Raw genomic sequence first — 14,448 nt, forward strand, 5'->3', positions numbered from 1 at the left:
AGCTTTTGTTTGTACACACCCCCAAATATTTAATTAAGAGATGAGTTGGCCTATTGTGACTACACTATCTCCTTGAGGGAATGGTCAAATCTGTCCCAGTCTCTTGTTCTTTGTGGGACTGAGGAAAATATTTATCTGGCTCCCTACTGGAAGTTATGATGCCATAGCTCTCAGAACTTGTAAAATACACATTCCACCAGTCCAGGAGTAATGACTGAAGGTTACTCCACACGTTTTTGGACTTCAACTTCCTTATAGCTGGAAGAGACTAGGAATGAGAGGGGTCAAGGAAGCAGAGAGGGACATAAATCTAGGTACATAGGCATGACTGGAAATAGGCCCAGGGAGAGAGGGAAGATTGCCTCACTGTGCTTCTGGTTATCTAAACACAAAGCAGCAAATAGCTTCAGCCACAAGAGTTGGACTTCGTCAATGGAGTGGTACACTGTCAGAGGGGCAGGGAGGAAATGACTCTTGTCAGAAAGTCAGTGGCAAGGGAGTGAAAATGGAGTTTAATCTTTTTTAGAAATACAGTATGGTAACTGTGTGAGGATACACACATGGTTACAGGGAGAACATACAAACTCCTTACAGAGTGGCAGAATTGAACCTGGGTTAATAGCATTACATTAACTGCTATGTTACAGTGCTGTCACACATTATTTCAGATGAGACACTGAAATGCTATTTAAGCCTTCAAACTCTTTTGCTGCTATGGGAGAAGGCTGTACAATAATTAAGTTGACCCATTTGTTCGATTACAGCAGTCATTTCTATTTTAAAGCACTTTGTGATTCATTTTGATTGCAGAAAATAACTGGAGCCACACAGAAGTGCCAGGACAAAGTGATTTACTTGTGAAATATCAGTTTACATAATCCATTCACACCTGCAAGGCCACTGGGAGAGGGTGAGGGTGGTGGGCGAGAAATGGATACCATAACTGAACCCCACCCATTGGGATCAGTTCCCAGACGTTCCAGACAAGTCTCACTTCCCATGGATTAGATACCAACGATCACAGCAGCTTCTGTCAGGCTGAACCTGGCAGTTACGCTCCCTGTACAAGCTGACATGTTCAAAATTTCAACACACCCAACCCTCAAAGTGTGGTGTTTGCTGGTATGTTGGGTTTCAGGGGGCTGGTCATTGTAGGGACGTTGCAGGGAATATTCTTCCAAAACTCTCCCCATGATCCAAATTCAGCAACAAGGACAACAGGGGAAAAGCGGGGAACAGCATGAGTTGGATACAAAGTAAGATTCCCTTTGTACTGTCCTATCATACACTGCCAGAGTCAGACACAGAGTGAACCCATCACACACTCCCAGGGTCAGACAGAGTGAATGTTCCTGCTATCCTGTCCTGTTACACATTCCAGGGCAGGAACAGCATGGATTATAAAGTTCCCTGTGCATTTTCCAAAATAAACCAAAACATGATAGATGCAACACAATCCTCCCTCTCCACTCTCACTCCCAAGGCAGGAAGAGCACAAGTTAGCAGCGTCCTGTCACTCACACACCATCCTTTCACCACAGGATGCTTTTCAGTCTTCAGCCACCATTTCCTCATCTGAGGCCTGGTCCAGAGGGAGGGCATGCAGGTTGTTAGCACGGATACTGGTGATTCTGGGACATTCTGCCAACAGTGCACTGATACCAGACAGCGTCACACCTGTTCTGTCAAGGTTCACCTGGACCACCTTAGTCTGCTTTAGGTTCTTCAGGCCTAGAAACCAGAGTACACAAGGTAATCCATTAGCCCGGTCTACATCACATCAGTCTGAGAAATTAATTTCTTCTACACTAGGTGTCAAAAGTAGGGTGGTGAAGAAGGCATCTGGTACACTGGCTTTCATCATTAAGTACAGGAGTTGGGAGGTTACATTCCCATCACGTGATATCCGTGAGGCTACACTGGGAGTACTATGTATGGGTTCAGTCACCCTGTTATGTGAAATGAGTCATTTAATTGGAAAGAGTGGACAAAAGATTTCTCAAGAAAGTTACCAGGACTTAAAGGCCTGAATTATAGTGAGAGGTAGGGGAGGCTGGGACATCATTAGAGTGTAGGAGAATGAGGGGTGATCTTATGAAGGTGCATAAAATGATGAACAGTGTAGATAGGGTGAACGCAGTCTTCTCCCTCCACCCCCAGTCAAGGGAATTCAAAAATAGAGGGTTCACATTTAAGGTGAGAGGGAGAGATTTAATAGAGATGTGAGGGGCAATTTCTTCACAGAGAAGGTGGTAGGTGGAGCATACTGAAGGTACACTGTGGCTTCTCCTGTTTATTATTGCCACAGGTACCAAGATACAGTGAAAAGCTTGTCTCGAACACTGTTCATACAGATCAAATCATTACACAGTGCGCTGAGCCAGATTAAGATAAAACAATAATAACATAGAATAAAGTAAAAACTACCAAAAAAGTGCAGTACAGGTAAATGATAAGTGCAAGATCATAAAGAGATAGATAGTGAGGCCAAGAGTCCATCTTATTGTAGAAGAGGTCTATTCAAAAGTCTAATAGCAATGAGACAGAAGCTGTGCTCGAGCTTGGTGGTAGCTTTCTGGCTTTTATCTTCTGGCCAGTGGCAGAGGGTAATGTCTGGAATGAATGCAATCATTTGTCAATGAGCTGGAAGGTGGGGCGATCTAGGCCTCGGGGTTCCATAAGGAAACAGGGGAAGGGTAGTACCTCGGTCTGTGATGCGAGTCTGGCTCAGGTTCACCTTCAGCAGCTGTAAACAGTGCCTCAGCCCCTGTGTCACCACCGTGTCCCCAATACGGGTCGATGCCAAGCTCAAGACCTGCAGTTAAACATCAATGAACAATGTGATTATTCACCTGGTCCCTGCACCCACTCTGAAGGATGCTCAGATTCCCCACACCAACAACCCCCCCCCCCCCCCCCCAGGGAATTCTGAACTTAAGACAATAACAGTACATGGGTATGAACCCAACTCTGTCTCAGGTACAGAACAAAGTTACATGAAAGGTTTGCCAGGAGACAAATGACTATTTTATTTAGAGATATAGTATGGTAACAGCCCTTATGGCCCAAAATGCCTGTGTCACCCCCTTACACCCATGTATTACACCCTTATAGACAGCAGCAGTATTAACTCAGGGTCATTGGCACTGTAATAGCATATGTTCACCGCTATGCTGCTGTGCTGCCCTGCTCAATTCTCTCCTCAGTCTCTGATGCTCCAGTGGAAACAGTCTAAGTATATGTAACATGTCCTTACAGCACACACCCAGGCAGCATCCTAGTAAATCTCTTCAGCACCCTCTGCAAAGCCTCCACATCCTCTCTGTAATGGGGCAATCAGAATTACACACAATACTCCAAGTGCAGCCTAACCAAAGTTTTATACAACTGTAATGTTTCTTGACTCTCAGGCTCCTAGCACTGAAGGCAAGCATGTCATATTCTTTCTTTACCACTCTATCTACTTGCATTGACACTTTTGGGAAGAAACTGGATCAGCAAACTTGCAGATGCGGGCATATTGGACAGCAAAAAAAAAGGACTAGTAAAATTTGCAGCAAGATTTGGACCAGCTGGAAAAGTGGGCTAAAAAAAAGGCAAATGATATTTAATGCAGACAAATGTGAGGTGTTCCACTTTGGGAGAACAAACCATGGTAGGATTTACTCAATGAACAGTAAGGCACTGAGGAATGTGGTAGAATAAAAGGGATTCAGGAATACAATCCATTCCTTCAGAGTGGCTTCACAAGTAGATAGATCATAAAGAGAGCTTTTGGCATACAGGCTTTCATAAATCGGGAGTATTGAATATAGGAGTTTGGATGTTATATTAATGTTGTACAAGATGCTGGCAAGGCCAAATTTGGCACACTGAGTATAGTACTGGTCACCTATCTACAGGAAAAATATAAATAATTTTGAAAGAATGCAGAGAAAATTTACAAGGATGGTTCCAGGATTTGAAGATGAGTTATAGAGAAAGGTTGACTAGATTAGGACTTTATTGCCTGGAGAGTAGGAGAATGAGGGGAGATTTGATAGAGGTATACAAAATTGAGGGGTATAGATTAGGTGAATGCAGGCTTTTTCCAGAGGTTGGTGTCACCTTAGCGGTTAGCGCAATGATATTACAGCTCAGGGCATTCTGGAGTTTGGAGTTCAATTCCAGCGCCATTCTGTAAGAAGTTTCTGTGGAATGTATGGGTTTTCTCTGGGTCTTCTGGTTTCCTCCCACAGTCCAAAGATGTACCAGCTAGGTTAATTGGTCTTTGTAAATTATCCCATTAGGTTAGGATTAATCAGGTTTGTTAGAGGTTGTTGGGGTGCTCTGGGTTGAAGGCTGTAAAGGCCTACTCCCACTTTATTGCTAAATAAATAACTAGAGGTCATGGGTTAAGAGTGAAAGGTGAAATGTTTAAGGGGAACATGAAGGGTGACTTCTTCATTCAGAGGGTGGTGCCAGTGTAGAATGAGCTGCCAGCAGAAGTTATGGGTGCAGAGAAATTTGGATAGGTACATACATGAACGGGAGAAGTATGGATGGCAATGTTTCAAGTGCAAGTCGATGGAGAATAGCAATTCAGCATGGACTAGATGGGCTTGTTTGTGCATTAGTGCTCTTATGACTCATTGTGGGCTCCAAACTCACTGTACATCAATGGTGTGAAAGGTCCTGCGTCAGTAATCTGAACACTAGGAATTCAAACCCCACTGAGGCCAAATTAGGAAGTTTTGGGGCATAGGCAGATTGAATAGACAGTCTTTTTTCTCAGGGCTTAGGAATCAAGAATTAGAGGGCAGAGGTTTAAGGTGAGAGGGCAAAGATTTGAAAGGGACCTGAGGGGTAACTTCTTCACCCAGAGGGTGGTCAGTATATGCAATGAGCTGCCAGAGGTTGTGGTTGAGTCAGGTACATTAACAACATTTAAAAGGTAGTTGGACAAGTACATGGATAGGAAAGGTAGAGGGATATAGGTCAAATGCAGGCAAATTTAGATAGGCATCTTATTTGGCATGGACGAGTTGGTCACAAGAGCCTGTTTCTATGCTGTATGACTCTAAGTGAAGTTTGTTACAACGTACTCAGGAATAAAAATTTGAACATAAGTTTCGGGTGGCATTGTAGCATAGCAGTTAGTGTAACACTATTACAGAACCAGCGACCCAGGTTCAATTCTGTCATTGTCTGTAAGGCATTTGTACATTTTCCCCATGACCACATGCTCCTTTGGGTGCTCCAGTTTCCTCCTACATACAGGTTAGTAAGTTAATTGGTTACATGGATGTAATTGGCTGTGTGGGCCTATTGGGCAGTTACCATGTTATATCTCTAAATTTTAAAAAATTGGAGGCAGGAGGAATCAAACATGCACAAACTGCTGGAGGAATTTAGCTGTTCAGGCAGCATCTATGGAGAGAAATGAACAGATAACGTTTCACGCTGAGAACCTTCCTCAGGTGGGTGAAAAGAGTCTGGATTACTGGCTGATTCACAGGGAGGTTTTGTTCAACCCAAAATTGCCCAGGTATAAAACTGAGGCCATCTACAGAAGGGGAGACAGCACAGCACCAGCCTCCTGCCCTCTCTGGGAAATAAAAGATTACAATAAATGATTAGATTTATTTGTTACATGTACACTGAAGCATACAGTGAAATGTGTTATTTAAATCAATGACTATCACATAATGAATATGAGCTGAGGACAGCCCACAAGTGTCACCATGCTTCTAGCACCAACATTGCATACCTACAGCTTGCGTCTTTGGAATGTAGGAAACCGGAGCACCTGGAAGAAACCCACATAGTCACAGGGAGAACTCCTCATACAGTGATAGAAACTTAACCACAACTGCTGGTGCTGTAAAGCATTACATGGATCCCCCCAGTACCACCCACCACCAAGCTCTGCCGCAGACCTGTAAGTGGGGCAGGTTCCTGATGCAGTGGGCCACTGCCCTACTACCCACACTGGTGCGGTCGAGGCACAGCTCCTCCAAGTGCAGCAGGGGCTGCAGGTGAACCAGCCCAGCATCCGTCAGCAGTGTGTTGCTCAGGGACAGCTTGGTCAGCCTGCATAGGTGGACAGAAGCCTTTAGTGAGAGTCTGCAGACAACACCCTGTGAACAAAGAACCACTGTGCACACACATTGTCACAAGCTGCACTCTGAAACACTGCAACTGAATGGTACTGGAATTGGTTTATCATTATCATGTGCACCAAGGTACAGTTGAAAAACTTCTCTTGCATAATATTTATTCAGATCAATTCATTGCATGGTGAATTGAGGTAGAATAAGGTAAAATAATAATAGAATGCAGAATAAAGTGTAACAGCTACAGAGAATGTGCAATGGAGGTAAACAAAGTGCAAGGTCACAATGAGTTAGATTGTGAGGTCAAGAGTCCATCTTTTTGTACTAAAGATCTATTTAACCGTCTTATAACAGTGGCAATGGAGCTATCTTTGGTACATGCATAATAATAACAACAAAGCAGAATATCGTGCAGTCCCACACACGATGCCTGTAAGTAACCCAACTGGGCACTCAGGAGTGCACAATGCAACACAGGGTCCACAGTAACAACCCATCTTCAGAGATGCTCCCCACAAACACACAATGGTTGTGCGTAATTGCACAAAGGGTCTGCATGAACATGAACTGGAACTGCTGCTCCAGCTGCTGTCACAGGATGGTGATCAGAGGCTGTGTGTGGTTCAAACCTGGTGCTTTCAGGCCTATCCTCAGGACCACTAGGCTGTGGTGACGGTGTATCATAAACACAAGAGGTTCTACTGATGCTGGAAATCTTGAGCAATGCTCACAATATACTGGAGGAACTCAGCAAGTCAGGCAGCATCTATGGAGGGGACAGGAAAGAGTGCAAGCTGGCAGGTGACAGGTGAGACCAGGTGAGGGGGTAGGTGGGTGGGGAAGAGGGGATGAAGTAAGAAGCTGAGAGGGGAGAGGTGAAAGAGGTAGAGGATTGAAGGAGAAATCTAAGTGGAGAAAAGAGTGCATCATAGAAAAAAGGAAGAGGACAATCAGAGGGAGGTGATGGGCAGGAAAGGAGAAAGTGAGAGAGAGGAACCAGAATGGAAAGAGAGAGAGGAGCAGAGGGGAGAAATTACCAGAAATTAGAGGAATATATGTTCATGCTATCAAGTTGAAGGTTACCTTTGCAGAATAGGAAGTGTTGCTCCTCTAACCTGAGTGTGGCTTCATCATGGCAGTAGAGGTGGCCATGGACAGACATGTCAGTAAAGGAATGGGAAGTCAAACTGATATGGGCACCAACAGGGACATCCTGCCTTTTGCAGCAAACAGAGAAAAGGCAAAGCAGTCTCCCAACCTGCGTCGAGCTTTCACTAATGTAGTGGAGGTGCAGCTGATGAAATGTCACTTCACCTGGAAGGACTGTTTGGGATCCTGAATGGCGGTGAGGAAGGCGGTGCAGGAGCAGTTATAGCACACATCCTACTTGCAGGCTGTGAGGGTGATGTGGAACTGGCGGAGAATAGAAGCTGAGCCAAACATGAAACAGCCATCATCACATTGAACCCCAGGGCAGGTCTGAAGGGCCGAATGACCTCCTATTTTCTAGAGTCCTTTTCCCAAGTATTCAGTGGCTGCATAGGTGGTAGTTCCCATTCCCACCCAGCCAGTGTCCTGTGCCTTGTCTCACAACCACTCGTCCATGGCCCTCTGTGTAGTTGGCTAGGAACAGGGCACTGCTCACCTCAGCAGCCGGCCAAGATGGCTGACACCTTCATCTGTGATGTGAGTGTAATCAGTGAGGTCCAACTCTAGCAGTCGATCCAAGTGAGACAGGAAGCGGAGACCATGATCACTAACTGAGTGTCTGTCCGGCAGCTTCAGGTGAATCAACTTAAGACCTAGGGGTAAGGAAACAAAATGAGAGGGGTGTTTCTCAGCCCATTTCACACAGAGGTCACATTTTCACTGCAGTTGGATAGGGTTCCAAACACAAATTACACCTGATTAAAGCTCTCTCCAGTGCTTTCTGGCTACATCTTAACCCCACCCCCTTTATCACTGGACAATCAGTACAGAAGTGGAGTGGGGGAAGAGAAGGGGATGTCATAGTTAACCTGCTCCTGAGGCTGGCCAAGATAACTATCAGTGGGTGTGGAGATGGGCAGCAAAAGATTCTGTCTCGGCTAACTGCCTAGCAATGTTCAGAGGGTATGTCCATGCCTAGATAGTTGTTGAAAAAGAACAAGCAATATCTAGAGGTGACATGGAGGTGTTTTGAGACCAATGGGCATCGCAGGGGATAAATGCCATTCTTGATGATGGGAATGTGTTAGTTTAGTCTGTGCTGGTCATGATTTGTCTTTTTTTTGTTTGTAATGTGTTTATACAATTGTTTGAATTTATAATAAAATTATTTCGTAAACAAGGGCAGAAACACTGTCAGTTAGATCCAGAGTAAATCACCTTCAACGCCAGCCCATCAAACATTCCCAGGACAGAGACAGTACAGGTTAGATTCAAAGTAAAGCACCCTCCACACATTTCAATCAAACACTCTCAGGGCAAAAACAATGTTGGTTAGATACAGAGTAAAGTTCCTTAAAAATATAAGAAACAATAGTGAAAACAGGACATCGGACCTCTAAATGCTTATCATATGAAGAGCTTTTGATGGCTCTGGGCCTATATTCACTAGAATTCAGAAGAATGAGGGGTAACTTCATTGAAACCTATCAAATGGTGGAAGGCATTGATAGTGTGGACGTGGAGAGGATGTTTCCTATGGTGGAAGAGTCCAAGACCAAAGGACACAGCCTCAGAATATAGGGGTGTCCTTTTAGAACAGATGAGGAAGAATTTATTTAGCCAGAGAATGATGAATCTGTGGGATTCTTTGCCACAGGCAGCTGTAGAGGCCAAGTCTTTATGCATTGTATATTTAAGGCAGAGGTTGACAGATTTTTGATTGGTCAGGGTATGAAGGGATATGAAGGCAGGAGATTGGGGCTGAGAGGAAAATTGGATCAGCCATGATAAAATGGCAGAGCAGACTCAATGGGAATGGCCTAATTCTGCTCTTATATCATATGGTCGAAAGTCTAGTCTACCATTCAATGTGACCATGGCTGATACAACCTTGGCCTGCACTCATCCTATTCTCAACTTTCTTACAGATAAATATCTGCCACCCTCCCTCATGAACACATTCAATGACACTGCCTTCACAGGTTCACTGTGGTACAGAATTCCAAATGGTCATTTATTTATTTAGAGATACAGCACAATAACAGACCCTTACACCTCAATGAGCCTGTGCTGCCCTATTAATCTCATGTAACCAATTAACCTAATAACTTGTATATCTTAAGAACGTGGGAGGAAACTAGAGCACTGAGAGAAAACCCATGCGGTCATGGGGAGAACGTTCAAACTCCTTACTGACAGTGGCGGAATTGAACCCAGGTCACTGGCACTGCAATAGTATTGCCGTGTCACCCTCAAAATCTCGAGCCTCAGAGGAGATTCTTCCTCTAAGTATATGAAATGGGCTGATGCTTATTCTGAAACTGAAAACCCAGGCTCTAGTTAGCCCTAATTCTGCTCCCATGTCTTGAGCAACATATACGAAGGATCTCAGTGGGTCAGGCAGCATCTACTGCAGGAAATAAATAGTTGTTGTTTCAGACTGAGACTCTTCAACAAGTCTTGAAAGGAATGGGGCAGAAGCCAGAATAGGAAGGTGGAGGGAGAGGGCGGAGTACCTGCTGGCAGGTGACAAGTAAGATCAGGTGAGGAGGAAGATGGCTGGGGGGGCGGGGGAATTGCTGAAGTAAGATCTGAGAGGGCAAGGTGGAAGAGGTAAAGGGCTGAAGGAGGAATCTGACAAATGAGGGCAGTGGGCCATGGAAGAAAGGGAATAAGGAGGGGTATCAGAGGGAGATGAGGAGAGATGGGAACCAAAATGAGGAATGGAAAAAGAGAGAGGGAGGAGAGATTACCAGAAGTTAAGAGGAATCAGTGTTCATGTCACCAGCTTGGATGCTACTGTAGCAGAATATAAGGTGCCTATAGCCTTGGACAGACATGTCAGAATGGTGATGGGTAGCCACCGGGAGATCCTGCTTTTTGAGGTGTATGGAGCGAAAGTATGTGATGAAGCAGTCCCCTGTTTACATTTGGTCTCACCAATGTAGAGGAGGCCATTTCAGGGGCACAAAATACAGTAAATGACCCTGACTAACTCACAGGTGAAGTGTCACCTCACCTGGAAGAACTGTTTTGGACCCTGAATGGTGGTGAGGGAGGTGATCTCGCAGAATGAGTGGTAGCACTAATCACACTTTCAGAGATAAGTGCTGAGATGGAAATCAGTGGGGAGAGATATGTGGACAAAGGAATCAGGTAGAAAGCAATCCCTACTGAACACAGGGAGTAGGGAAAGGAAGGAAAAATGTGTTTAATGGTAGGACCCCAATGTAGGTGGCAGATGTTATGGAGAATGACGTGTTGGGATACAGAGACTCATGAAGTGGTAGATAAGATCACGAAGACTCCTATCCCTGTTATGCAGCAGGAGATTGGGGTGAAGACATGTGGGAAAAGGAAGCGATGGTGAGGACAGCATTGAACTGATGGAAGGGAAGCCCTGTTCTTTGAAAAAGGAAATCTTATTTGTTCTAGAATGGAAAGCTTCATCCCAAGAACAGATGCAAAATAGACTGAGCAGAAAACCAGAGGAGATAGTGTGGATAGTGCTCAATGTGGCCACTGTTGACCTACCCGAGATCATTTGTAGGGTGACATCGCCACCCAGAGATAGCAGGCCAGACACACTGAGTGAAGAGAGGGTGGAATGGGAACCCAGTGCCTGGAGGGAACTCTCACTGATGCTTGTGTTGTCCAGGTGCAGGGTTTGAAGAGATGGGAGATCCTTCAAGGCTGAAACATCACAGACCTGGAGATGGAGAGAGCAAGAACAAAACAGAACAGTGCCAGGGAACAGATGCTTTTACAGCAACTCAAGTTCATTGTTTTCCCTCAAGTTCTCACTGCAGCCAGCAACATTTAACACACATGTAAGAATTATTTGTGCACAAACACCAAAAAGATTGGAGTCACCTGAGCAGGACTGCAAGTCTGTTCTTGACTCTCTTCCTCAGTGACCAGTCTCCCCCCACCCCCCCCCCAGTGCAGATCAGCGTATGCATGCTTGTGACCAATCTGATCACGCGCAAAAAGACAGAGTGCAAAAGATATTAGCATCTCGGGAGGAGCAGGTTATCAAACCCCAGAGTGTAGCTACCTTTATAGTGCACTGGAGGTGGATCACACCTCTGGCAGTGCCTGGCAGCAAGCCCACCCACTTACTGACCTTAGTGTGCTTGATGCTGAGGTAGCGAAGTTGTGGAACTGCAGAAGGGAGCACAGCCAATACCCGATCACTGACACCTGTTTGATTCAGACTGAGGTGGACGAGTGACGCGGGAGCATCGCCCAGGTAATCCATCACTCCTGAGTCGCTTACTTTGGTTTGATCCAGGACCAGGTGGGAAAGGCACCTGAGACCTTTAAGAAAAAAGCAGATTTCTCCTACAGTTCTGTGCTGATGTCTTAGGACAGTGGGAAGTTTAACAGTCATACCTGTCCTCTGCCTCCACTATCCTAGGTTACCTTTTTCAGCTGTTCTCACTCCCTGTACACAACCATCCATTTGTTCCTATAGACCTGCTGACTAAATCCCTGCAACCAGTTCTCTATGGAACATAGGTAGTACAAATACTGTAAAACCACGCCCAAACCATTGCCACCAGAATTCCTTGCACCCTTTGCCGTGTTTGAGTATTATGTGCAGACCTAGTCCTCCTATTACAAGAATGTGGAGGCTTTGGAGAAGGTGCAGAAGAGATTAACCAGGATGTTGTCTGGATCGGAGGGTGAGAGCTACAAAGAGAGATTAGACAAACTTGGATTGTTTTCTCTGGAGATCAGAGGCTGAGGGGTGACCTTATAGAGGTTTATAAAATGAAGACCAGCTAGACAACTTGATTTTTCCCCCCAGGGTACAGATGTTGAATACTAGAGGACATAGCTTTGTGGGAGGGAGTAGGTTATAGGGAGTTGTGCAGGGCAAGTATTCCCACCCCCCCCACCCCCGGAATGTGCTATTGAGGATGGTGGTGGAAGCAGACATGACAATGGCACTTAACAAGTGTTTAGACAGATACACAAGCTGGCACAGAATGGAGGGATATGGACCATGAGGAGGCAGGTGGGATTAACCGTTCTGGTGTCCATATTTAAGAAAGGACATACTGGCTCTCGAGGCAGTGCAGAGAAGGTTCACTAGGTTAATTCCGGGGATGAGTGGGTTGATGTATGATGAGAGGTTGAGTAGATTGGGACTCTACTCATTGGAGTTCCAAAGAATGAGAGGCGATCTTATTGAAACATATAAGATTGTGAAGGGGCTTGATCGGGTGGATGCGGGGAGAATGTTCCCAATGATGGGTGAAACTAGGACTAGGGGGCATAATCTTAAAATAAGGGGATGCCGTTCCAGGACTGAGATGCGGAGAAATTTCTTCACTCAGTGGGTAGTGGGGCTGTGGAATTTACTGCCCCAGAGAGCTGTGGAAGCTACTACACTCAATAAATTCAAAACAGAGATAGACATTTTCCTGGATAAAAATGGCATTAGGGGATACGGTGAGCGAGCAGGTAAGTGGACATGAGGCTAGGTTTAGATCAGCCATGTGATCTCCTGGACCAGTTTTCGATAGCCTGGATGGGTCGGAGAGGAATTTTCCAGATTTTTTCTCCTCAATTGGCAACTCGGGTTTTTTTCCCCGGGTGATCACATGGGTTTGGGCGGGATGAATAATAAAATAAAATGGGCGGCATGGTGCCCTGTTGGTTGGCACTGTTGCCTTGTGGGATTCGGTGAAAACTAGAGTTAAGATTGGATCAGCCATGATCTTGTTGAATGGTGGAGCAGGCTTGAGGGGCCGATTGGCCTACTCCTGCTCCTATCTCTTATGTAAACATTAAAGGAAGAGAGGTAGCATTACTTGTCAGGGAAAATGTAACAGCAGTGCTCAGACAGGACAAAGAGGAGGACTATGTTATTGAGGCAATATGGGTGGAACTGAACAATAAAGAGGATGACTACATTAATGGGACTGTGTTTATAGTCCTCCCAATAATCAGTGGGATTTACAGCAGTAAATTTGTAGAGATAACAGACACGTAAGTAATAAAGTTGTGTTAGTAGGTGATTTCAACTTTCCACATATTGACTAGATTTCCATACTCTAAAAGGACTGGATGGGATTGAGTTTGTCAAATGTGATCAGGAAAATTTCCTGAATCAGTATATAGAGGCCTCAACGATAGAAAGCTTTATACTGGATCACCTCCTAGGGAATGAGACAGGGCAGGTAAGTTGGGAAACATTCTGGATCTAGAGACCATAATTCCATTAGGTTCCAGATAATTATAGAGAAAGACAGGACTGGTCCTCGAGTTGAGATTCTGAAGTGGAGAAGAGCCAGTTTTGATGTCATCAGAAGGTTCTGGCAGGCAAGGGTTGGGATATGTTGTTTTCTAGCAAAAGGATGTTTGTTAAGTGGGAGGCATTCAAAAATGAAATTTTGAAAGTACAGAATTTGTATGTTCCTATTAGAATAAAACGATAAGTTAAGGGAGCCTTGGTAATCAAGAAATGTTGAGGCCCTGGTAAAAAGAAGAAAGAAACTGCCTATCATGTGTAGGCAGTTAGGATAAAATAAGATACACATTATATTCTGAATCCTCCCAAAATTCTCCCTTCTGCCCTCAGTGCCTCCCTTCCACTGAACAACCATTTCAACCAATCCAAGCCACCAGCCAACTTCAGCTGCCCAACACAGGGAAGTGATGTTCAGGAAGTCACCCCACAAGTTTAAAAGGACTTCAGAGAATCAATGTGGAATCAACACACTATGCACAGCCCCCTGAAACTGTGTCCCACCTGTTTGGGTGGATCAGGCACAAACCTTTAATGCTGCACAGACAGTTGTCGGTAAGTTTCACACACACTGCCAGGTTCAGATACTGCAGCCTCTGCAAAGAAGTGAAAACCTCCAAACCAGAATCTAGAACAAGAGAAAGCAAGAGAATCTGAGTGGACAGACAGGCAGGTGAAAAAAAATTAATAAATTGATTTATTATTGTCATATGTACCAAGGTACATATCCACACAGATCATTTCATCACATCAGTACATTGAGGTAGTACAAGGGAAAACAGTAACAGAACACAGAATAAAGTACTGTGGCGACCCACTTTCTGCGCAGGCGAACCGGCTCACAAATAGCCAGCGCGCGGGGGGAGACTTTGGTAATGCACCTCTGACATCATTTCCGCCCGGAGAGGGCAGGCGCTAGGGATTAAATGCCAGCGCCGCGAAGTT

At 45.0% G+C, this 14,448-nt stretch overlaps 1 protein-coding gene across 1 annotated transcript in view; it reads right to left on the minus strand.

Annotated features, from left to right (window-relative positions):
* Positions 1-834: 834 nt before the first annotated feature.
* LOC140727660 (uncharacterized) overlaps positions 835-14,448 on the minus strand; it is a 37,305-nt gene continuing 23,691 nt past the window's right edge. Inside the window, exons 11-17 of the mRNA XM_073045301.1 lie at positions 14,033-14,131; positions 11,371-11,564; positions 10,779-10,953; positions 7,741-7,897; positions 5,919-6,072; positions 2,704-2,815; positions 835-1,731 (exon numbers count right to left, since the gene is read on the minus strand). Coding sequence (XP_072901402.1) covers positions 1,550-1,731; positions 2,704-2,815; positions 5,919-6,072; positions 7,741-7,897; positions 10,779-10,953; positions 11,371-11,564; positions 14,033-14,131 — 1,073 coding nt within the window. The 3' untranslated portion in view covers positions 835-1,549. The remainder of the gene's footprint in view (positions 1,732-2,703; positions 2,816-5,918; positions 6,073-7,740; positions 7,898-10,778; positions 10,954-11,370; positions 11,565-14,032; positions 14,132-14,448) is intronic.

Source organism: Hemitrygon akajei, chromosome 1 (genome assembly GCF_048418815.1).
Source record: "Hemitrygon akajei chromosome 1, sHemAka1.3, whole genome shotgun sequence".
Taxonomy (NCBI): domain Eukaryota; kingdom Metazoa; phylum Chordata; class Chondrichthyes; order Myliobatiformes; family Dasyatidae; genus Hemitrygon; species Hemitrygon akajei.